The following is a 25,414-nucleotide window of genomic DNA, read 5'->3' on the forward strand; positions in this document are numbered from 1 at the left end:
TTCTTTATTGGAATTAGCCAGGAATATAGAAAACCCTCTGCCATGGACACCACATACACACCATAGTTTTTTTTTTTAAATCTTACTTCCTAGAAATTTAAAAATTTTTTTCTGTTAATTGCCTTCATCTTTCTATAGAAGACAGGATACATACAATCTCTCTGTGTTTTTCTACCTTACTATCTCATAATGCTACATTTAGACAGCAATGAAAGCAAAAGAACAGGACTTATTCAGAACATAAAGAGACCCTGTTATCTCCAGAGACTTCTATCTTGGTCCGGAATGTGGGAATTAAGTTTGCGTAAATTATGCCATTCCTCTTTACCCATTCCTTTAAGCACAGTAACATCCAGACAAAATCTTTTTGTTGCTTTTACCAACAAAATCCTTAGCTCATTTTGAGTCCTCAGTTGACGGCCTCAGTTACTGTCCACACTTGACTGTCTAGCATTGAAGGTCTCCACATTTCAGTTCTAACCTAATTTCCTAGAACTCTGTTATGTAAGATGCCTGCTCTAATTTATGTTGTCTCCCAATCAAATGATGTACTTTTCCATGGCACCATATTGGTCTCACTTGCCTTTGCTGTTGACTCTAGCTTCTGCTGAAACAAAATTCCTTGATAGACTCACCATCTGCTTTCTGGTTCTACTTGAAATGCCATCTCCTCCACATAACCTTGTCTCACCAATCTTTTACTCTTTAAATAGGTTCTGGACTCTAATTTTTACAGCACAGATGACTTGGTATCTCTTTGACTTGAATTTCCTCCTACGATTTAAACATGCAGGATGGCCAGCAAGCCTGTATTTTCATTCAATGCTGTACTGAAACTAGCAAAAATGGTTTGTACCAAACAAGTGTTCCAAAATGAATGTTGAATAAGTGGACATTAAAGATTATGCAAACAGCTTTCTTCACAGAAAGCACAAGAACATCAGTCCCATTTTTGCGGATCACTAGCGCCTGTCATTTGTAATTAAATCTGTTTTAAGTTTTGAGAAAAGGAGCTCTGAAAAGAAATCTGTCTTTTCCTGACAGGAAAACTTTATTTGGCCAGATCTGCCATGGGTGGTCCAGGAAGCATATGAAAAATGAATCCTAGGAAAAAATTCTTTGGCTATTTAAAAGCAGTGGCTCACACGAACTGTATTTACTTAAATATATCTGTACTGCACAAGTCCTTCTGTGCTATATTGAATAAGAAGCTGTCACTCAGTGGGGAAATGATCACATGAAACATCTTATATTATATTCTTTGTAGAAGAATACTTGATATTTTTAATGGATTTTAATCTGAATATTTAACTCAGAATAATCTCAGTTTTAAAAGCTAGAAGTTAAACACAGATCTCAAAAACATTATGTTAAGCAAAAGAAGTCACACACAATAGAGCATGTGTTAAATGTCCAGAAAAGGGAAATCTGTAGCGAAGGAAAGTAGATTAGTTCCTGCTTGGGGCTGGAGGTGGGAACCAGGACTCACGGTGAGAGAGTGCAAGGGATCTTATCAGGAGGATGAAAATGTGCGCAGACTTGGTAATGGTGATAGTAGTATAATTTGGTAAATTTATTATTAAAGCTCCTGAATTAGATACACTTAAAATGAGTGAATTTTTATGATATGCAGATTATACTCAATAAAGCTGTAAAAAATGCAATGAAGGGAAGACAGTACTACAGATAATTAGGAAATCTACTTGAGGCAGAGAAAATCAGGCATTTGCAGCTCTAATCTAACAACCGTAATCATTTTAACCTTCCTAAAAAGTAAGAGAAAGACTGGCAATGTTAAAACATTTGTGGATAGATGTTTAGACATGTTTCCAATACATTAAACCTCGATAATTCTGTATATATTCCATCTATCTTTTACTCTACATCCCTTTAAGAAGATCAATCTAACAATTTACTAGTTGCTATAATAACATCTGTTTGCTTTAATATAAACTGCATGTTTATTTCTGTTTCATGGAGAAAAGAAGGTCTTTTAGTTCATTTCATTAAAAATATTCTCAACAGGAACATTAATTCAAAAGAAAAAGGTCATTTGAAGTAGTAAAACTACATCTACTGTCACTAGTCCTAATAAAGCTATATAAACACAACACAATTACCCAATGTAATAATTACCCAGAAAAAAAAAATGTACTTGGCCAGAACTCCTACCACTTTAATGAAATCTAAGCACTTTATTCAAAGTTTTTTTTTTTTTTTTTTTTTTTTTAAATTCCAGTCTTCACCATTCAGGAGATAAGATTGTAGGTGGTGAACTCAGTGACAGACAATAGAGTGGAATAAAAATCAAGTCCTAGGGGAATGCCAACGGGGTCAGCTCACGATGCCTTTGTCAAATGAGGTAACATCTAGTTAGGCCAAGTTTTGTAGAACAAGTTGGGATTTACTAAGCTAAATATAAAAGGCATAGAATAGACTGTATCATCAGGATTTCATGTCACCTGAAATGAATTATTGGTTTGCTTCCTAAGCTAAAAATGTTTACCAGGCACAGGAAGAGTTCTGTTGTGAATTTTCATTTTTGGACGGGGAAGGCAGTGCGCTACGGTGGACAGAAATGACAAACTCTGGTATGACCATTTTCGTTTTTCCAAGAAATGAAAAGAAAATTCAAGGCAACAGTGGATTACCTCGAACCACCTCTTCCACAGACTCTGTGGTGGTGGTGGTGGTCGTGGCGATGCTGGTGGTTCTCTCCGTGGCCTCTTCATAGGGTTCCTCTGCCTCTTCCTCAGCCTCGTCACCATCCTCATCATCCTCATCATCCTCGGCTTCTTCTTCTTCCACATCAGCAACTTCCTCCTCCTCTGCTACTTCCACCACTTTATCTTCACTGAAACAGGAAACAGAAAAAACAGATCACTTAAACTTCTGGACAGAAGTAATGTCAAAGAATCTCAGTAATCTGAAGGAAAGGAGACACCCAAGAAAAAAACACACACAGAAGGCTTGAAGCTAGCCGGTCAAATCAGCTTAGTAGGTCTGTAACGTTTTTACACATGGGTCTAACTGTTTTCTTTCTTTCTTTCTTTTTTTTTTTTTTTTTTAAGATTTATTTATTTGTGCATACAGAACTTGGGTACTGGCCAGAAGTGCAGGGGCAGTGAGAGGATTCATCAGACACAGAGTGGGGAGCAGAACAGGCTGACTGATGAAGAACACTGCTGAGGGGAGTAGCAGGTCAGGAAAGGTCTGCTTAAAGTCTACTCTATGACTTTGTGGAAAAGGCAAAATGAGGAGACCGCAGGGAATTGCTGGCTGCGAGGTCTAGGCCTTTGGTCAGGAAGGGAAGGATGAAAAGGCAGAACATGGGAATTTTTAGGGCAATGAAATTACTCTTGATGATACTGGATTAAAGTAGTTACACCTCGTTATACACTTGCCTGACCCCACAGCACTGTACAATATAAAAAGTGAACTCTAACGGAAACAGTGAACTTTAATTAATAATATCATTTCAATATGGGTACAAAGATATCACGCTCATACAAAATGTCAATAAAAGGAGAAACAGAGGGGGTGGATGGGGAGAAGGGTAGAAATGAGACTATAGTTCTTGCTCATTTTCTGTAAACCTAAAACTGCTCTAAAAATATGTCTACTAAAAAGGGTTAGGTAGGGAGGAGAGATGCCAAAATAGGAGTTTACTGTATTGAGGGAGTAATTTCAATCATGTATAGAAGAAAACCACATAGTACCTACATAGTAGGTACGTCTAGGTGGAATCTATTTAAATATTGCTTTTGAACGTTGAAATTAGAAATGGATGAAGAAGAAACTGGCTTAAATCAATCTAATACCCAGTGGTTGTGGAAGCCTGCTAGAACAATCCAGGTGTATACACTGCTGTTGCCACATGAATAATTTTGTAGATAAACACAGATTTCGTTTCTCATATTTCAATAGCTATTTTTCAAATTTCAGCATCACCCAGATGGCTTATTAAAACACCTATCATCCAAGGCCCTTCCCCAAGCTTGATTCAGTGGTCTGAGAGTCTGCATTTCTAGCTTATTTCCAGGGGATACCGATGCTGGTGGTGTGGTTGCAGACAATCATTCTGAGAACTAGTGAGAGCTGCAGGACTGAGAAGACAGTAACAGCTAGTCAACTGATTGGGAAGAGGATCAGAAATAACATTTATGGTGTTCAATATATACTCAAGTGCAGTGGTGAGAAATAAGTTAGCTCATCTGGAATGCAAAAGAAGGGGCTTGTCTGGAGCACAATTAGAAAGTTCTAGTAAGGTCATGCAATTGCTGGTGCATCCCTGGTGGAGAGCATCTGAAAAATGACAAATGCAGATGCGAGAGTAAGTGTTAAGCAGTGACAGTGGAGCACGTGCCAGATGGCCAGACAGGAGAAATCAGTTTCTTCTTTGATCAGACTGTAAAGCCAACACAGGAAATGGCCCTAGGTGTGGTGAAGGATTTTGACGTAACCAAGGTAGCTGCTGCCAGTCTGATTTGACAAGAAGTCCCAGAGTGATGGGACTGAGGCTGCCATGTGGGCATTTACCAGAAAATGGAGAGAGCACACGATGAATTATTACCCCAGAAGGGATTCTGATTGACAAGCAGTTATTGCTGGGAGACGAGAGAGGAGCTGGAAGAGTGTATGTCAGCTATGGCCTGAAGCCCGGTGCTGTGGGGTGTGGGGTGAGCTCAGCAGGGGGAAATAGGGCTTCAAACAGGCTAGACAAAACAGAGCAGTAGGGTTCTATGACCTAGGAAGAGACAGGAAAAATGCAAAGGAAATTCAAAAACTGGTGGTCAGACACAAGTAATTTTATAGAGGGTGAAAAAAGGGGAAAGATGTATAAAGAGATGAATATAGCAGGGGGCAGAATTTCCTGATTAACTCAGAATTTTCTGGCTTTTATAAAAGGTCTATCATAGTGTGTATGACGCCTTCAATAGCCTACCTTCCTAACTGATTGAATTAGGTTCATCTGCTGCACAGATTACATCTATCTGATGCAAGCATAATAATGAAAACACCCAAAGATGTTGAGGCATGTGGCTAAAGAAAATGAGAAACTTCTTAAGCAGACTACATTAATAATAATTTATTAGTATGCTCATGAATGGGGTATTCATACACTAAAGAACCAAACCATTCTTAAGACTATGAAGAAACAGGTCAGAAACCAGGGCATTGATAATCAATTGGTATAAGCCTTCATCTCCATAGAGATAAAAGGAGCAAAAATTTGGATTTCTTGATTGCCTAAATCCCTACATCAAAGTCTACCACTTGAGATCACATTTCGAAAAGAATCCTCAACTGAACAGTTGGTCGGGTGTCCCAAATTTTACCAGGACACTGTCTCCCTATTCTCCTATAGAACTTGGGTTGCACCATTGGCAGAAACCAGAGCTTGTCTACAAAACAATTTGTTGTGTGGTGTGAGATCTCTGTGCTCCATCACATCACAGCTACTAATACTACTTAGTTCTTCAAATAAATGGGAAATTCAGGAAGAGTCAGAGAGCAAAATCAAATCAAACAAGCATTCTCTTTGACACCATGACACATGCACATTCCCTTAAGCTCTGGGCAGCTCAAGGGGGAAGCCTCTCCCCCAGCCCTGACTGCTCTGCTATAAACTGAATGTTGCACTCAAAACCCCAACAGAAGACATGCTCATGAAAACATCTGTGTTTAAAGCGATTTGCATTCTGGGATGTGTCCAGCCACGAAAAAGACAGGGCTACATGCCCACCATCCATCACTGCATCTGGCTGTGCAATTTACCAGCGAAATCACCAGGCACGAAGATCCATAATAGTTCAACCGGCTGAGGAATTAAATTACTTGGCCTAAGAGAACGCGGGTCCAGTTCTTATTACCATAGCTTTGACTTCTGGAATTAAATTTAGATGTCCATGAATTCAATTATCTGTTTGAGCACTATTAAAACAGTAACACACAGTTATGTTGTAATGATATTGCCTCCTTCTCTAGAATGCCAGACACACAAACACAACAAGGTTGAATCCCAGTTTTCACGACTTGCAGGAAACGCGAACAGGGGTAAAAATGACTCTTCTCACTCACTGTTCAGCCTCCTTGTTCTCTGGTGCGACTCGGGTGAGCTGGTTTTGGGAAACTGACAATGATGCGTGAAGACAGTGAAAGGCACGTTTGTGGAGACGCAGGGCTGAGCATTTTCTCTTATAAACAACCAAACAACAGCTCAAAATGAAATACGCACTGGGAACACGGTGGCACCTTCCCCTCGCCTTCGCACACTATAGCACTTGTCAGTTTATAGCAGACAGCTGTTAAAGTGTTTAAATTCTGATAACGAGGGACACGCCTGCAGGATGCGGGACGTTCTGCGCATGCTGATCATCTCAGGAGTCTCTGCCTTCACTCATTCATTCATTTAGCTTTTATTTATTTATGCATACAGAACTGGGGTACAGGCCAGAGGTGCAGGGCAGTGAGAACATTCACTAGAGTCAGAATAGGGAGCAGAACAGGCCGACTGACGAAGTAAACTGCTGAGGGGAGCAGCAGGCGGGTAAGGAGAAATTTGCCACGCCATGTGGGTCACCTCTGGGGCAGGGAGCGAGCTCACACTGAAGTTGTCTTGGCTGTCGCCAGCTTGCAGTGCTGTGCCCTAACCCACTACACCACCAGGGAGGGCCGTGTCTGCCTTCAATAAGGTCCAAGGGTCCAAGGGACATCACTAGGATGCAATAGATTGCTGATGGCACCATTTTGTGTGTCAGCAAGCAAGATTTCATTCGGAGGAAGTGACGACATCACCGAGGTGACTCTCCGTGGTGTCACCATGTTGTGCCAGGTTTCGAGTTTCCCAAAGACCACCAAGGAGTCGATTTCAATGCAAAGCACACGAGGGTCTTTATTGCAAGCTTGAGCCTGCGCTCCCAACATGCAGCGGCGTAGCAACTGAAGTTGAGAGCCCTGAGCTCAGGGAAGGCAGGGTTTTTATTACAGAAGAGGTGAGTTTCAGCCCAGCAGAGGGGAGTTTTTACTCAGCAGTATATTGATTGTTGGACATTGAACAAAGTTATCTTGTCTTAACCCGGTTGATCTATCATGTAAGATGTGACCTTCGCTACTCGGCCCGCATACCTTAGGACATCTGGCGTTTTCCTGATATGTACTGGTTACTTGCCTACTTGCTAATTGGCTGTTGTTATGAGATGAGCAAAATTAGGGCATTTACAGTTAAACTCGGCCGTGGCGCCTTGTTGATAACCGAAACTTAGGCCTGGCTGGTTCAGAAGCATTCTGAAGCCTGTCATGGCATCAGTTTGGTCTTTCATCCATACACACTGACCTACAGGATTTCACTTGGCCTTGCCGCCCCGGTACCCCGTTACCGGGGGAGAAAAGAGAGTCTTTTCTTCACTTCCCCCATTTATTCCTTTTTGCTTAAGGTCTACAAAAACAATTCCCATTCTCTAGGAAAGCTCTACTTATTCTTCCTGTTCAGAGCAACTTTTTTCTCTTCCCCTTTGTAGGACAGAGGTGAGCCTGGCAGAGAACCGGCTTTGAGGCCTGAGCTACTGCGGTAAGGTCAGGAGGCTGAAGTCAGGGCGGCTGCCAGTTCCCCAAAGGGAAGGGACCAGAGGGACAGCCCTCCCTAGGAAGAAGCACAAATATGACTCTGCCGATAGAAGGAAAGATAGTCGAGCACGGTCTGGAACAGAGAACAAAGTTGGGCATGAAATGCCCTAATGTTGAAAATGACGTAAACACCACAGTTCATTCCCTCTCTGGCCCATTTCTTAATGCTGCTGAAAAAATAGCTTCGTCCCCTGGGAAAGCAGGACTGGCAAGCCTGCGGACAAATCAGGAAAACGAGATGTAGCCAAAACACAGGAGAAAATATGGAAGAACGGAAGTGAGTCCTTTAATTCTCTGTGGTTCCAAAATGTCTCAAGAAAGGGAGGGATAAGACAAAGTCAGCATCTCTCCCCACTAAAGTCAGACACTGAGCGGACACGCTGGCTGACCCCACAGAAGCCAGAGAGGCCGCTGTACTTCAGGGAGGAAGGCTGGTGACCCAGAAGGAACTGGAGGGAAGGGGGATGGAGGCTGCTGGCTGCGTCCAGTTTTGCATATTCCTCGAGCTGTGTCCCTGTGAGTTGTGCCTTTCTTCCCACGTGACAGGAAAGTAAAATGACTCCACTGGCTGTGTCATTTGTCACTTGCCTCTTCTTAAGCGCACTCATGGACGGATCTAGACTAAGAGCTCTTAAATTGATTAAGACTGTATTTCCCGGGTTTCTAAGTCTATCGAAATATCCATCCACGCTAAGCTCCCTGCAAGAGTACAAATTATGAGGCTGAAGCACACACACACACAGCCACGCATACAAACACTCACAGACACCCACACACGTGCACACAGCTGCATCCACACACACCTTTCAGTCATGACCTTTCAAACTAGCTAGGCTGGGCCGAGTTAGTTAAGTAACTGATTCTCTAAATTCATTCCTTTCTTCAGAGATTTTATAAAGGAATTTTGTACTCATAAAACTCAAACCGCCAGAGTTGGATGATTACTAAAAAGACGATTCCTCCCTTGGAGGCTGTGTTATTAGAGTCTGAATCATCTGAAAACTGACCCCCACTGATTTCTCTTTAGCATTTCAGATTCCTATGGCTGTTCTGATGCCACTCTTAGGTGGTGGGAATTATTAATTTTGCAGTTAAAGGAGCTCTGAGTATTTGATGAACATTCTCTCCTGAAAAAACGCCTGCAACAGAAATTGTCTGTAGTTAGCCCAAAGCCATGTGTAACCCACACCCCTTCTTAGGCCAGAGGAAGGAAGCAGTGTGGCCCAAACACCCTGGGTGCAGGTAGGGGCAGGAGGCTGACACACTTTCAGATCAGGTGCAGAAAAACCCGCTCGGATCTCTAAGTAGGGGCATCTGGGAACGTTTTTGCTTTCCAGATGAAAAGGTTCATGCTGTGTGGTCAGAACACCTCTGTTCTCTCAACTCTGTCCTTCTACTTTCTCCTCATCTGAAAAGTCTTGTCACCTGTCAGCTGCGAGGTGATAAACACTACGCTACAGATGCTCCCAAAGAGAGTGGGATGAGGGGAAACCAGAAGGAGGCATCTTCGCATCACTGGACTAGTGCAACACCAAACACCATGACCTGGTTTTCTGTCATTTGAGCTCTGCCAGGGTGTCTACTATCCAAGCCAGCCCTCCATTCTGGCTCAGATAAAGTCCTCCAGCTTTAGGATGCTAAGGACAGAATTAACAAAACAAGAGTGCATGACTCAGGCCCTAAGGGTGAGCTACAGGTCACAGACTTTCATCTGAAATTAGAAATTAGGATGTCTCACCATTCTTACACATTTAATGAATGCCGATTCTGGGTGAGAGAATCTACACTAATTGCTGTGTGAGTAACAGACATATTAATGCTAGATGCTTTCGAATTTCAAATGGGAAAGTGATTCTGTCTGACCTGGTAGGGCGGAAGCAGGGTGTGAGGATGAGGCGGGGGGGGGCACCCGTATAATGCACAATCGGGGTAACCGACACAGCAGCTTGACCGCAACAGAATTCACACTGGCTCCACGCGTCAGCACTGAGGCATGCAGGCTGCAGACACCAGGTCAATCAGGTCTTTGTTCTTTAGTCAATGAATAGGCAAGTATCTGAGTGGAAAGGGAGGTGCCCCAACGGACAGGAGCAAATCAACGTAATGGCTTGGCTTACTTCTCTACCTGTGCGGCCACCGTAGTCGGTTGCCACTCTGAAGGACACAATATTGTTATTACAATATAAAACACAACGGAACAAAACAAAACAAAAACAGACAATTATAAACCAGAGATATCCTATAGGGGAGGAGGGCAGAGAGGGATCCAAAGGAAGGAGGAATATGGGGGGGAGCTATGGTGATGAGGGGCAGTAAACCTTGTTTTAAAATGGGTGATAATGTAAATAGATATAAATAAAAAAATTAAAGGGCCGTTCCTGGTGGCACAGCAGGTTGGAGTGTCGCAATGTGAAGCTAAGTCAAGCCAAGCTGTGGCTGTTTCAGCGCGAGTTCGATCCCAGAGTGACGCACATGGCACAGCAGACCTCTCCTGTTTCTACACTGCTCCTCTCGGCGGTGTACTTTGTGGATCTGCCCGTTCTGCTTCTCACTCTGTCTCTGGTGCATCCTCTCGCCATCCATGCACCTCTGGCTTGTACCCCATTTGCATAAATAAATAAAATCTTAAAAAAAAAATCTGTATATTGAACTCTCAACATGGTCAAAATTAGCCTAGTTAAAAAAAAAAAGAGGGTCCTCCCTGGTGGTGCAGCGGGTTAAAGCACAGCACTGAGAAACTAAACTAAAGCCACTTCCGCATGAGTTCCATCCCCGCCTGCCCCGGAGGTGACCACATGGCGTGGCAGACCTCTCCTGACCCGCCCGCTGCTCCCCTCAGCAGTGGACTTCCACGATCTGCCTGTTCTGCTCCCCGCTCTGTCTCTGGTGAAGCCTCTCGCTGCCCCTGAGCCTCTGGCCTGTACCCCAGTTCTGTATGCGCAAATAAATAAATCTTTAAAAAAAAATTAAAAAAAAAAATTAAAAAATTAAAAAAAAAGAAAAGAAAAGAAAGAATGTTTACTGTGCTTTTCCCAGGTGCCAGGTGCTATTCCAGTCTCTGGATGGACAAGGGAAGATGACAAAGCCTCTGGTTGATGACGATGGGCTGCAGATACCAGCAATGCGGCCCCAGCAGACTATGCATAGTGCTCGTGTGGTGAGGCTGCACGACCTAGGTTTACATTACTCCACTCTGTGATGGCCACATACCTGCAAAGTTGCCTAACAACGCACAAGTAACTGTTGGGTTATGAGTGGTTAGGAGACCCAAAGCATGAGTCCGAGGCATCCATGAAGCAGAGATGACTGAAAGGTAAGCTCAAGTGGGTCCAAAGTTAATGAAGTCCCCTGGATAAAGAGAAGTCTCCACCAGCCAGGCAGGTGGGCACGTGCAAAGGCCCTGTGGTGGGAGGGAGGAATACCATGGTCTGAAATAGAAACAGCGGCTCAGAACACAAGCAGCAAAAGATCAAAGAGCAACAGGATAGGGATGGGGTTGGCAACTATGGCCCTTGACTTATTCTTGTACATCTTGTGAGCTAAGAGTGTGTTTTGTACTTAAAGATTTGAAACAACCAACCAAAAAGAAAGAAAGAAAAGGTAAGTTATAGCGATGGTAATGGGGCTCGCACAAGCCTGCAATGTTATTCTCTGGCCCTTTACAGCACGTTCGCTGACCCCCAGCACACAGGACGCACTGTGAACGCACTGTGGCGTGGGGAGAGTGTACAAAGCGAGAGAGAGGCTACAATGTCTTGATGTGAAACACAAGCTGGACAGTAACTAAGGGAAGGAAGGACGAGGTGTTCTAATATCCCAGAGCAGAAATGGGGTCCCTGCCCTCTGCATCCTTCCGGTGCGCAGAACACAAGGTCTAAAGAAGCTGGGGCTCTTGCAGTGTGGTGGTGTGGCTGAAAGTATGAACCTGAGGTCGGCTTGGATTGGAATCGTAGCAGTGGGAGCTTGCGCAACTTGGTGGAGGTCTTAAAACACAGACCCAAACAAGCAAAGGATAGGAGCAGCATTAAAGCAAGTTCCCATGGCAGACAGCAGTGCATAGACTTCTGGCATAAATACAGTCTCTTCCTCTGCTTGCTCAAAACACACGTCTAGTAAGAAGGATATTCCAGACTCGGGGGAACCGTGTAAATAACACCCCAGGATGCAAAACAAGCCAATAGATGAGCAAGGCTTCTTCTCCATGTTGAAATAGTAACATAAACGAGGGGTTCTGAATGTAAAGATTGTGGGGTCGGGGCAGTTCCAACTATGAATTCCATGTCTGGTGAGATTTCAGAAATATTATTTTGTGTGTGAGATTGTGTCATTTGGGCACTCTAGAACAATTTTGTTAGATTTTAGTACACTTGATATCTGAACTTTACTTAAATCATAAAAAAGTATGTGGCAAGAGGGAAAATGATATTCTGGCAAGGCTTCAGAAATATTACGTTTGGAATATAATTACAGTAAAAAACGAAATTGCTTTTTTAAAGACTTTCTTGGAGGCAGGAGAAGTCATAAATAATCAAAAGCAGGTTCTCTCCCTGACAGCTTTATGAATCAATTAGGATGAAGGAGAAGCACCCAAGGTGATAAAAAGTTTCAGTCATTTTGAAATCTTGATATATGAAGCAAAATTTCAGTTCATCAGACACTAGGCTGGGAAAGTGGAATGAACAAATTCCTCGTGTCAAAGATAGAGTGTGGCTAAGGACAGGCGCTGTGTAGACATTTGGATGGAGACTGGGAAACAGCCCGAATCAAGTCTACATTAACATTTACCGCCATCTTCTAATCCCTGGAAATCACATATCTTCACAAAATAAAAAGGATGCCTACGTGCTTAAATTAAGGAATATCATTTGTTGTTTACTATGAAAACCTATTTTAATAATGTTCTCAACCTCATCTGAAGAAATCATTGTCTATTATTATTGATTGTAATAATTACATGACTACAGTAGTTTTGAAGACCTCAGGGAGAGGGACTATGTCATAAAAATCAGATTAGGAACCCAGAGCTGAGGGACTAGTCATGTGTCCTAGGAAGAGCCTCCGTACTTGTCCCTGAGGGAGCCTCACTGGCAGATGCTCTGACAGATTCCATGCCAATGCCCCCCACAATGACAAACCCACTCTGCCTGTAAGTTCAACATTTCCTTATTATTTAATTCAGTCCGGGAAGCAAAAATCATGATATAAGGTTGCTGCATCCATCCCCCATTTTCCCCCAAGGCCAAAGTACAGGTAAAGGCTCAAGCAAAATTGTTTGGCTTCAAAGCACACTCTCAACCTGTGAAGGCATTTCTGAAGCAAAGATCATTTCGTTAAATAACAAGTTTTGTTTTTTTTTTTTTTTCCTCCTAAACCACCTGGATGCATGTGCTCCTTAGGTTTCTGTCAGCACAGCAGCTCTTCATTAAAGACCACAAATGCCTTATTGCCTTTTTCTTCATGAGGATAATCTCTTTCCCAGTTTGGGACGGACATGTGTTTGACACCCTCTCTTCCCACTGGACTGGCAGTAGGTTGTTAAACAGAGAGCTCTGGAGGTAAGCCAACAGTAAACATAGTGCAAAGGAAAACTTCCATGGCATGGCTATGGGAGATTCCTGTAACCACAAATCATTTATACAGATTGTATTACTAATGCTATCCTCTAAAACTATTTGCAAGTAACTTCAAGCACCATGATATACTTTTGAAATCCTTGGGCAAACTATTCCAGAATTACACTTCATGAAAACATTTTAGTTATGTTTATACACTAGCATTTATACACTATGATGTCTTCCATATTTGATTCTCTTTATAGTTATGTATGACATGATGGGTTTAGTATAAAACTGGATAGAAGGTAGAACAAGGAATATCCAGGGACTGTGTGAAGTAACAGAACCAGAGATGGCTGGTTTGTTGTTTCACTATTTTTTAAACTGAGTAAATGAAGAGAAAATGGTAAAACTCAGACCTGCAGAAAACATTACTACTGAGATTATTTAAAAATCAGGCCCTCCCTGGTGGCACAGTGGGTTAAAGCACAGCACTAAGAATCTAAAACCATTTCAGCATGAATTCGAACCCTGCCTGCCCCCGAGGTGACCCACATGGTGTGGCAGACCTCTCCTGACCCACCCGCCGCTCCCTCAGCAGTATACTTCGTCGATCTGCCTGTTCTGCTCCCCACTCTGTCTCTGGTGAAGACTCTCGCCGCTCCTGAGCCTCTGGCCTGTACCCCAGCTCTGTATGCACAAATAAATAAATCTTTTAAAAAAATCATACAAATGCTCATAATTCATACTTCAGTTACTTTCCTAAAGTTTATGAAGAAGCTGCTTCACGATATGAAAGTATACAACTAAGAAATTAAGAGGGCAGTCAATAAGTTTTTACATGTTTATATTTCCTACAGTTATTAGAAATAGTCATAATGTCAGATGCAAGTAAAATCACATATATTTAAAATTGCTTGAACATCTATTGCGATGAAAGTTTCTGAAAAGACAAAAATATGCCCGTTGAACCAAATATGATGTGTGTTTGTATGTGGGGCAATTAAGTAAACAATGCATTAATGCTTTATGTCCTTCAAATGCTTTCCTTGAGTATAGATAACCTAGTTGTAAAAGTACATATGTAACAAACATACGAAGTAATAATGCAAATGGTAGAAACAGTATTACTAGTAATAACTTGAATACGAAATCATTAGTTTGACCTACTGTATTTATCTGATAGTCATCAACTCATTTCTTCAAAAATACTGTTCACTCTTCCTATGTTCACTGCAGCACTATTTGCAATAGTTAAGTAATGTAAGCCACCTAAATGCCAAATGGCAGATGAATGGGATAAAAGAAATAGCATAAATACACAATGGACTATTGCTCAGCTATTAAAAAATGAACTCTTGCCATTTTGACATGACTAGAACTGTTAAGGATGATGCTAACTGGGAAAATCAGAAAGAAAAAATATGGGTACTTTATTCATGAGTGGAATATAGAGAAACATAGCAAAGAACAGATAAAAAGCAAAGCAAATCAAACCCTTGGCGGGGGTGGTGGGTGGGGTTTGAGATCAAAGGGTAAATTAGGTCAGTGATCCATGATGCCGGTCTTTGGGGTGGGTGTGATGTGATAAACCCACTTGTGGAGGTGTGAACTTCCTCCACATTGCTCCTATGCCTGGTTTGTCTTCCTACTTCAGGGATCCCAGAAGCCATATGTAGTGTCGTAAATGGATGTTACTTCATTAATCACAGAAACAAAGCTACATTCTAGAGCTTTTCATAAAGATGGTTCTACTATCTCACCCCATAGGGATGTGCTGCAAGTTAAGTGAAGAAATAATTTCATTTTCAGATAACTGAAAACTGTTTTCTGAAGGGAGGAATTACCGATAGTAGGCCTTTAGTTAATTTCCAAAAAAGAAACATTAATAGATCGTGAAGGCATGACCTAGCCAGCTTCAGGGGACCACTAGCTTCACTCGACAGTGCTACTACATATAAACTCTGAACACACACAAAATGTTTCTTTGTCAACCTGGAAGGGAGATGAGAAAAGAAGCTCAAGTTAGTTCCTAGTTGGAGAGAATTTTGCCTACGCTATTTCTTATCAAAAGGCAACTGCTCTGACATCTTGAAATTATTTCCCACATAATTGACTAGCCTTATTAAAAGTTTGCTGAATTTGGCCCTCCCTGGTGGCGCTGCGGGTTAAAGCACTGCACTAAGAAGCTTAAGCACTTCAGCCGCATGAGTTCAATCCCCGCCTGCCTCGGAGGAGATCCACATGGCGAGGCAAACCTCTCCTGACCCGTCCACTGTTCCCCATCAGCAGTGTACTTTGATCATCTGCCTGTTCTGCTCCCCACTCTGTCTCTGGTGAATCCTCTCACCCTCCGCATCTGCCCTGTACCCCAGTTCTGTATGAATAAATAAATAAATCTTAAAAAAAAAAAGTTTGCTGAATTCTCTGTGCTAAGTATTGGTACAGTTCAGAGGGAGGAGGAGGCAGGCCTTATTTAAGACTAGCTTGACCGCCTACTTCAGGGCTCCTGGAAGCCAAATTATAGAGGACTGACTTCCAAATAAAGTTTCAGAATACGACTTATTTGTTGCCAAGGATCTTGATGAGCCACTGGGCTCAAGTAAAGGGAACCTCTTTGGGTATAACATGCTGATGGTGGATCTTGAGGACATAGAGAAAAACAAAATAATTCTAGGGGACACCTTTATGAGAACAATAGTGCGTTCATCTAAACTAGGGGCTTGATGCAAAAGACAATATCCAGAAGTTGGTTTCATGAGGGTACTAAAGCCAGAAACCAGAGAAAACCATAAGAACCTCTATTTTCGTTCTCCTTTCCTACTTTTTACCATTCAGAAAATTTGGACAGTTCAATAAAAGACTCCAGAGAAGTAAAGAGAGCCCTTCCATGCCTCAATGGCATAAAACACAGGGCACTGAATTATCCGATCCCTGAAATAACTCTCACAAATAAATCATTCCTATGATAACAAATGAGCGGTCCAGCAGTGTCCTGTTACGGGGCAGCGTGGGCCAGGAGGTCCTTGCAAGCAGAGATCCCTGCCAGAGGTGGCTTGGGTGGCAGTAACCCAACCCTGCACTTCAAAGGCATCTCCTGTTCCAGCCATCACCTGCTTGGAAACCAAAACAAACCCCCCTGGTTTGGTTACACATCTGTAATCTGGTTAAGGCTATAAAAGTGTTTTGTTATTCTTCCTGACATGCATGCGGTCCAGGCTGATTAAAGACAGAGAGTCAGCATTTTTAATAAGATCTTGGAGCTGGCAGTCAGTTCCCTCCAGAGAAAATGCAAGCTTCTGCTACTTTCCTATTCATCATTTTCAAATTAGTTTCCTTATTTCAGTACAAAAGTCAGGGATATGGTTACAGCCTCAAACAGAGTCAGGAGTCGGCGGCCTGGTGGCAGCTACTTCTCCAAGCCCTAAGCTGGTTCACCAAATCCCTCCTAACTTGACTCATTCACTGGCAGAGATTGAAGGCTTTCATTTATGGTTCACAGGGTGCACTCTGTGACCATCTGCAGCTGGGAAGCTTCTGGCCCCTGGAGTATCACTTTCTCAAAATGCAAGGAAGAAGAGCCGAGAAAGATGAGATACTCAGAGAATTTTAATTTCAGAGATCCAGAGAAGATAAAAAGTGAAATAAAGTCCTACCCAACCCTCTTGCATGTAATATAACCAATTAAAAATATATATGTATCTCATGCATATGTATCATAGGTATCATATATCTGTATAGCAAATATATGTGTGTATATCAATATATGCACGTCATTCTTCATTTTGTACATTTTTTCCTGTTGGTTGAAATCCCCACGGACTTTCCATTACCAGTTCACCCATGGGCCATCACCATATTCCCGTACTAACAGACCCACGAACAGGCAGGCATTCTCAAGACAGCCTGAGATAGGTCTGGCCGTGAATGTCTTCCCACCTTGGGCTGAGTTGTGCACATGCATAACTTGAACTACTAAAGGATGAGTTTCTACAAATTACAAATAATGGATTTATGACATGCACCTCCATGCTACCATCTGGTGATGGTTCCTGGGAACAGTTCTTGGAGCACACAGGCCTCAGTAATTAGTTTGGCTTTCATCAGTGCCTAGCTCTGCACCACCGACAAAGGAAGCCTTAATGAGAGCTGTTTATGCTGACTGCAATCAGGAGCAGGATCAAGACACCCCCATGGGGTAAGCGTTGGCTGGTGCGCCTTTGCTTGAATTTCTGGGAAATGGCTGGACACCGGTGCAACCATGTTATTCAGCACCTCTGTGTTTCCGGAAGAGGTGACCCCCAGTCCCTAAAGAGATTCATAAACGAATTACAAAAAATGCTGATAGTTGGATTCTGTGTTGGGGACAAAAAACACTCCTAGCCATGGCTATGATAATGCATTTATGGCGCCACACATTCCTACTGGAAAGGGAGTGGGAGATGCTTTGCAATCATACTGCTGTCTCTCAACACCTGAAACCCAACAGCTTCAAGTGCAGACACATCCTCATATCAGCACAAGCATACGTTGTTACGTCTTACGCTTGGGCATATTATTTCAGTTGGGGCTTACAGGGTTATCATCTCTTCTCTATAAGTAGTTATATGTGGGCTCACTCATGATATATGGGCTCACTCATGAGCCATGTCTTGCTCCGCTGCCTTTTAATTTCATTCAAATAAGGACCAGCCCATGTGGAAACATTAACACCAGGATGGCCTACTGATGGAGAAAAGGGAGGTGGCGTTTCAATGTCTGTTTCTCTGTGTTCAGAAGCTCTCCCATTCTCTACCAAAAATACATCTTTGTAGAGCATCTTACAAAAAAAACAGGAAAAAGTGCCTTTAAAAAATACATTAGTAATAATGTAGAAGGGGTTATAAATTTTCTGTTCTTTTCTCACCCTACTGTCCACCCAAGAAATAGGTAAAAGGCAAGAATTTGAGGGGTAATAGTTGACTTGCTTTAGGAATTGTAGGTCAAAGTGAAGTTTTTCAGGTGCTACGAGTTAGCTTTAGAGTTTGTGGCTTTTTCTTGGCGTATGTCACAATATACTTGTTTTCACGTTTCCCATCTATATTAAACTAACTTAAAATTTTAGTCTCTACCTTCCCCCATTCTCCAGAAGATTCATAACTAGGGGGGAATTAAAGAACATGGAATCAACATAAATTTTAGCAGTAAAAATCAAGTGCTTTACATTTTCCTCATGTGTACGATCAATCAAAATCATTTATTGATCTGAACATGTTCACGATTAATGGTGAATGAGTTTCGTGGTTATTAAGGTTACAATTTATATATGTTCCTTGGGTTGAAGAAATGTAGTTAAATGAGGAAAGTATAGGTTGTTCATTACATTCCAGGAAACTATTCCTTGTTTTGGAGAAGTCAAAATAAAATTCATTGAATTATTCTACAAATAACTAAAAGATGTTTATAAAACTGCAGATATCAAACGCGTTAAAAGAGTCAAGGTGTTCAAAAAGAGGTTTGCTGTAGTAAGACTACCTAGGACCGACAATTGTTCCTGCTCTTACATAAACAAGGGTGTAAGGAGGCACCGAAAGCTACTTTGTGCTTCAGAGTCCAGAGACCTTGAAAGGCTGGGTGGGTGAGGCAGAAGCATGTCACCAAGGAGCAGTCTGTCATCAGTGCAAGTAATGACAAAACAAACATACCCACTGCCGATCCCTCACTGTCCAGGGCATAAACACCGTCAAGGTGAGTCTTGACTGTAAGGGGACAGTGAGTTTAGCTGTTGTCAAAACAGCCCTGTATTTTAACCCTCACATCCTAGTTTTGGAAATCTACCTCAAGTTATTATACATATTACTGAAAGACAATCTAGACTCATTAAGGAATTTGAAAGGATGGCCTATGCAAGACTTAAAAAAAAAAAGAAACAAAATGATACTTGATAATCACATTAATAAATAAGTGCTGAAAGTACAATACAGTAAGATTAGAAATGGAAAACGCACTATCGGCAGTCAAATAATTTGATTTTAACCACAATAGACACAATGCACATGGAAAGAAAAAAAAAAAAAACAAAAAGACCACACGGATACTCAAAATTTACAATAAGGTCAAATTAGAGGTGGCTGTTTTCTGACCTAAAACTTTCTGAAAAGGATCACACTTTCAACATTTCTAATGACATGGAATGAAAAGCTATTTTAAATGGGGATGTTTATTTTACCGTGCCTCCACATCAAATATTTCAAAATATGAAATACGTTAATACTTCTTAGAGTCAAGAAAAAGAAAAAAAATATTTGACATAAGGACAAGAATTAATGAAGTATTGGGCACAAATAAGAAGCCTTAGTCATGCCCCATTCTGGGCACACTCTGACTGTGGTATTTTAAGCTATGGATGCAGTTATGTTTGGAAGGTTTATTTTGATCTCGAACATCTCCATCTGTGCAAACGTTGTATTCAAGAGGCATCTCCTGGGGTGCCTGCTTTTCTGACCAGAAGAGCTCAGGGTGAGGCAAAGCTCAGACAGAAGAGTTTGTTTTTTTTAAGAGTAATCTCCCTGCTATTCCCCTATTGTGTTGAACACTGAGGACACCTTGAAAGCAGTTTCTCAACCTCAGCCCTATTGACATTTCTTTGTGGTCGGCCATTCTGTTGGTTTAGTGTAGGGTTTTTAATCAGCATTATTGCTCTTTGTCCACCAAATGTCAACAGCAGCTGCCTCTCCAGTGGTCAGCACTAAAAACATCTGCATGCATTTTCAAAGGCCCCTTGGGCTGTGAGATCACCCCCAGATCCAATGCTCAAAGCACTGTTTATTGATTCTTCTTTTTCTTTTTTTGTTAAGATGGGAGGATTTTTTTAAAATATATTTTTAAAGTTTTATTTATTTATGCATACAGAATTGGGATACAAACCAGAGTTGCAGGGATGGTGAGAGGACTCACCAGAGACAGAGCGGGGAGCAGAACAGGCAGATAGATGAAGTACACAGCTGAGGGGAGCAGTGGGCGGTCCAAAGAGGTCTGGCATGCCATGTGGACCACTGCTAGGGCTGGGGATGGAGCTTGCACTGAAGCGGCTGTGGCTAGCTTGCAGCACCAGGGAGGGCGCCCTTTTTTTCTTTTTTAATCATGCAAGGTTTAACAAAAGCTAGAGAACTTCATCTTGTCTCATAACTATAATTTCTATTTCTTTCTTTTTAAAAAAGATTTATTTATTTATGCATACAAGACCTGGAGTGCAGGCCAGAGGTGTGAGGGATGATACATTTCACAGAAACAGAGTGGGGAGCAGAACAGGCAGATCTACTGCAATTCCCTGGTGAGGGGAGCAGTGGGTGAGACACACAGATCTGTTGTGCCAGTTGGATCCTCTGGCCGGGTTTCAAACTCGGGCTGCAGTGAAGTCGTGCTGCAGGGGCTATGGGAGCTTCATGTGCTGTGTCTCTTAACCACTTGCACCACCTGGGAGGCCCCTAATTTGTATAATTTGTATTTCTGTGGTTTCTGCCTAACCACTCTTATGAAACAGGTCCAGCTGGACACTAATGAACAGAAAAGGCTTACTGGTTCCAATGAGAAAGGTCTTGTACAAATGGACTTTTCCCAAAGAGTCAAACAGAGATGACTCTGGCCTTCATTTTAAACTACAATTTCATGTCATTTTATTCTACTTTATTTCTTTTTTGAAGTAATGAAAAGATATTCAAATAGCAACTACAGTAAAGTTGTTAGCACGTTGTTAAAAATAATACTGAGGTCCAACACTTTTTTTCCCCCAACATTTTCAGTTTTAGGCTCCTGATGCAACTTCGCTTCATGATTACATGTCAGAAATGACAGATGTTGGTAGATTTTTAAAAGCCTGTTAGTTTAACCTTGAGTTATCAATTATTGACTCCATGTATTTGATCTGAACAGCAATCCAATTCAATGCAAATGTCTGTTTGGCACCTAATTTGTAGAAAACTATGCCAAGTATTTTAATGTATAAAGTCATATATGCCTTAAAGCAAATGTCAACTCCAGGTAAATAAGGACATCACGCCCTAGGATAACACTGATCAGATTTTAACTTTAGAGTTTTATTTTGAACAGGCACTCTCTATTTGGAAGGCGTGACATTTCTGACTACAGAATTTTTATTAAAAAAATTATTCTAGCTTATAATAACCAGAGGAGGGCATGGGACTTCATAGACATGCTAGATTGGTTTTTGCCACAATTTTATATTTTTATTATCCCAAGAATTATTTCATAACTACTCATCAACTATACCTGTCAGCATTAAAACCAAGCAACGTGATGGTAAAAGAAAGAAGGAATTGCCTTGAAGGATGATGTAAAAGGGAAATTATCACAGTTTTATTGCTGTGTTCCCAAAATATTGCATCATTGTTCAGAAGGCCCAAGGGAAAATCCAAAGATTTTATTTCTCATATTGGCAAGTAGGAGAAACTGAGAGGAGAGATGTTGCAATGATCAGGTCAGAAAATCAAGGACATCCATCACACACACACACAAGCTCAGGCCACGAGTCTTCACAAGATTCAGTACATGAATTTTCTCCAGCTCAAGAATAAGTGAGCAATATATTTCTAGCAAAAAAGAAACTGCAATATTCTCATCAACACAGTCTTTGAACAGGAAGCACAAAAGCATTCAGTATTTGACATCCCTGGTGGTACAGGGCCTCAGCACTATCAAGCTATCTGCAGCCACTAAGGCCTGAGTTCGATTCCCCGCCCAGGAGGTGACCCACATGGCATAGCAGACCTCTCCTGTCTCTCCTGCTGCTCCCCTCAGCAATGTAGATCTGCCTGTATGCTCCCCACTTTGTCTCTGGTGAATCCTCTTACCCCCTACTCCCCCTCCCCACCTCGCCTAAACTCCAGTTCTTGTATGCACAAATAAATAAAAAAATTTTAAAAAAAATTTTAAAATTTTATAAGTTTATTTTTACATCATTTTGTACATTTTCCCCCCATCTCAATTGTAACCCCTGCGGGTTTCCCATCACCGTGTCACCCGTGTGCCATCACCTAAATCCCGTGCACTTCCCTCCCCCCCCCTTTGATCCCATTTCCCACTCCACCCCCGCAAAATGTCTCTGGTATATAGTTGTTCATTATTTTTGTTAAAAAATCTTTAAAATATTTTAAAGGCCCTCCCTGGTGGGGCAGCGGGTTAAAGCAGAGCACTAAGAAGCTAAATCCAGTTCAGCATGAGTTCGATCCCCACCAGCCCCGGTTACCACATGGCACAGCAGACCTCTCCTGACCCGCCCGCTGCTCCCCTCAGCAGTGTACTTCGTTGATCTGTCTGTTCTGCTCCCCACTCTGTCTCTGGTGAATCCTCTCACCGCCCCTGCACCTCTGGCCTGTATCCCAATTCTGTACGCACAAATAAATACATCTTTAAAAATATGTATTTAAGGGCCCTCCCTGGTGGCACAGCTGGTTAAAGCATAGCACAAAGAAGCTTAAGCCACTTCCGCATGAGTTCCATCCCCGCCTGCCCGGAGGTGACCACATGGCGCGGCAGACCTCTCCTGGCCTGCCCGCTGCTCCCCTCAGCAGTGTACTTCGTAGATCTGCCTGTTCTGCTCCCCACTCTGTCTCTGGTGAAACTCTCATCCTCCACATCTCTGGCCTGTACCCCAGTTCTGTATGAATAAATAAATAAATCTTAAAAAAATATATATATATATATATATTTAAAAAAAACTGTTTATTGTTAGGTACGTGACAATATTCTTTCTTCTTTTATGATGCTGTGCCACATTTTATAATGTCAATATAACATAAATACCAAAGGTAGTAGTGTCTTTAAAGATGATTTAGAACTAAAATAAAGAAGTAAAGAACCAATGTTGACATGAGAAAAAAAAAAAAGAATGGCTGGATTGATAATTTTAATACGTGTTTGTAAATCCAAACTGGAAAGAAATTTGCAATTATGGACAGATGACTACTTTCTCTTCAACAAAATTATGAGCTCTCAACGTTTTACTGATTTTTTTACAATTATGAAGTGAAACTTCAGGTGCAGAAAAACAGCCAAGAAGTACAACTGGCTAGAATCACTTAGAGATGGATCTGAAAACTGGGGTCTTTATCTACCAGGTTCCTGTACGGTGGCTGCGAGCAGCCAGTTGTAGTCACCACACACTGCTCGCAACAGAAAACCACACCTTGAAAACCAGCAAACAGGAATCAAATTTGGGTGCACTGTATTTTAGTTTCATTAAATTTAAAATATTTACTATATGAATATTCAACAAAATTTCTAAATATATTATTCCTATTCTTGCCAATCTTTTTTTAAAGATTTATTTATTTGTGCATACAGAACTGGGGTATATGATAGAGGCTCAGGGGCGGTGAGAGGATTCCCCAGAGACAGAGTGGGGAGCAGAAGGGCAGACGGACTGAAACACACTGCTGAGGGGAACAACGGGCGAGACAGGAGAGGTCTGCTGTGCCATGTGGGTCAGCTCCCTGGCCCGGGATCGAACTCATGCTGAAGCGGCTTCGGCCAGCTTTGCTGTGCTGCACTTTAACCCGTTGCACCACCAGGGAGGGCCCCCTTGCCAATCATTTGTAAAAGTATTGTAAAATGGAAATAATAATGATAACGAAAAGTGCTTATTAACATATTGGGCTAGTTTTGTGGTAGGGCAAGGCAATTACCAGAACTCATTCCGACGACAGGGTTCAGTTAGTATCTTAAGGAATTACACTTTTTGTTTTTTTGCATTTACACGTGTGAATGGAGACACACACATACACAAATATGCACAAGTGCACAAAACCGAGAAAACTGGTGAACAAAAGGAAACTAAGCTACAAAATACAGCTTCTAACAGTGTGATGCACTCAAACACAATCACTCATCTTGGTCTATTTTAAGACTTTTTTTTTTAATTAAAAGGAAAAGGGAAAATGTCAACTGGTTATCCAAGAAGTTACATTAGGCTATCTCTCTGTACATTCTCACTAATGTCTGCAAGGCTAAAAATAACAAGACAGAAAATGCATCTACAGAGATTCTTGTGGGATGGGGGAGAGAGAGAGAGAGCCTAGTCCTGAAGGAAAAGAGCTGACTCACAAAGAATTAGAGGGTCTTCGCTCATGTCATTTGCTCCACAGACTCAACACCCCTTGTGAACCATGTGATTTGTGTTGGATTGTGTAGTTCTAGGGGCCAAATCATCCTTCAGATCCTCACTAAATATGTCTAGACTAAAGTCCAGACTAAATATGTGGTTGGTTTGATGAGTTGTTTTCCAGATTAATTTTCCCTTGGAAAAATCCTTACCTATGATGACAGGAATCTGTGGACTATAACATCAAGTAAGCTACATAAGTCACAACATAAAGGCATTTTGATATGATCAGAGAATTTAACCACTCTACTAATAGAGAAATACATACTGAGTTAATTACAAATGAATTGGGGGAAACGATAATATTTGATTTGTCTCTATTCAATCTTTTACAAGACTGGCCTCTTTTTTTAGTGCAATAATAATAAAACAGGGTATTTTTCTGACTGCCTCATTAGCAGTCGGAAAACACTCCCACTTCCTACCAAAACAAGTCCATTACCTACCAGCCAGCAGTTTATGAAATTGTGGATCCAATTTCTTTTCTGGAGGATCAGCATACCCCTTCTTTTCTCTCTCTTTGAGAACTGTCATGGTGCCCACTGAGGAAGTTTTACATGTGTCCAATTCCTATCCCCATCCTGCATTTCAAGTGCCACAAGGAGCCTTGGTTCTTGGAACCAGGAGACTCTCCCAGCTGGCAACTTCTGTGTGGGTCAGTGATGCAATGCCTATCTGGCTTTACCAAAACAAGGCAGGCACACCTGACCTCAGGGACAACAGAAAAACATGTTAAAAAATGAGATGATCCAGGACACCTGATCTAAATATACAAGTTCCAACAGAAATTAATAAAAAATTCAGAATATATTACTGGGTTATCAAAACCATTTGTCTTCATGAAAAGTGGAGAGTGATGGAAATCTCAAGTGTTTGGAGTTGTTTTGTCCTATGGAGCAGCCACTAGTCAGATGTGACTATGAACCACAAGATGTGACTAGTTTGCAACTAAGATGTGTTGTATGTGTAAAATACGAGCTAGGTTTTGAAGGCCTCAGGTGAAAGACAAACAGAAAAGAATGTGAGTTAGCTCATGAAGAACTGCTTTATACTGGTTATGTCTAGAAATAATGCT

At 41.7% G+C, this 25,414-nt stretch overlaps 1 protein-coding gene across 1 annotated transcript in view; it reads right to left on the reverse strand.

The window, feature by feature from the left end:
- APP (amyloid beta (A4) precursor protein) overlaps positions 1–25,414 on the reverse strand; it is a 193,128-nt gene that overhangs the window by 108,984 nt on the left and 58,730 nt on the right. The window contains exon 9 of the mRNA XM_012730693.1: positions 2,652–2,854. Within this exon, the coding sequence (XP_012586147.1) occupies positions 2,652–2,854 (203 nt within the window). The remainder of the gene's footprint in view (positions 1–2,651; positions 2,855–25,414) is intronic.

The sequence above is a fragment of the Condylura cristata genome, unplaced genomic scaffold, assembly GCF_000260355.1.
Source record: "Condylura cristata isolate star-nosed mole 26May11 unplaced genomic scaffold, ConCri1.0 scaffold00003, whole genome shotgun sequence".
In the NCBI taxonomy this organism is placed as follows: Eukaryota; Metazoa; Chordata; class Mammalia; order Eulipotyphla; family Talpidae; genus Condylura; species Condylura cristata.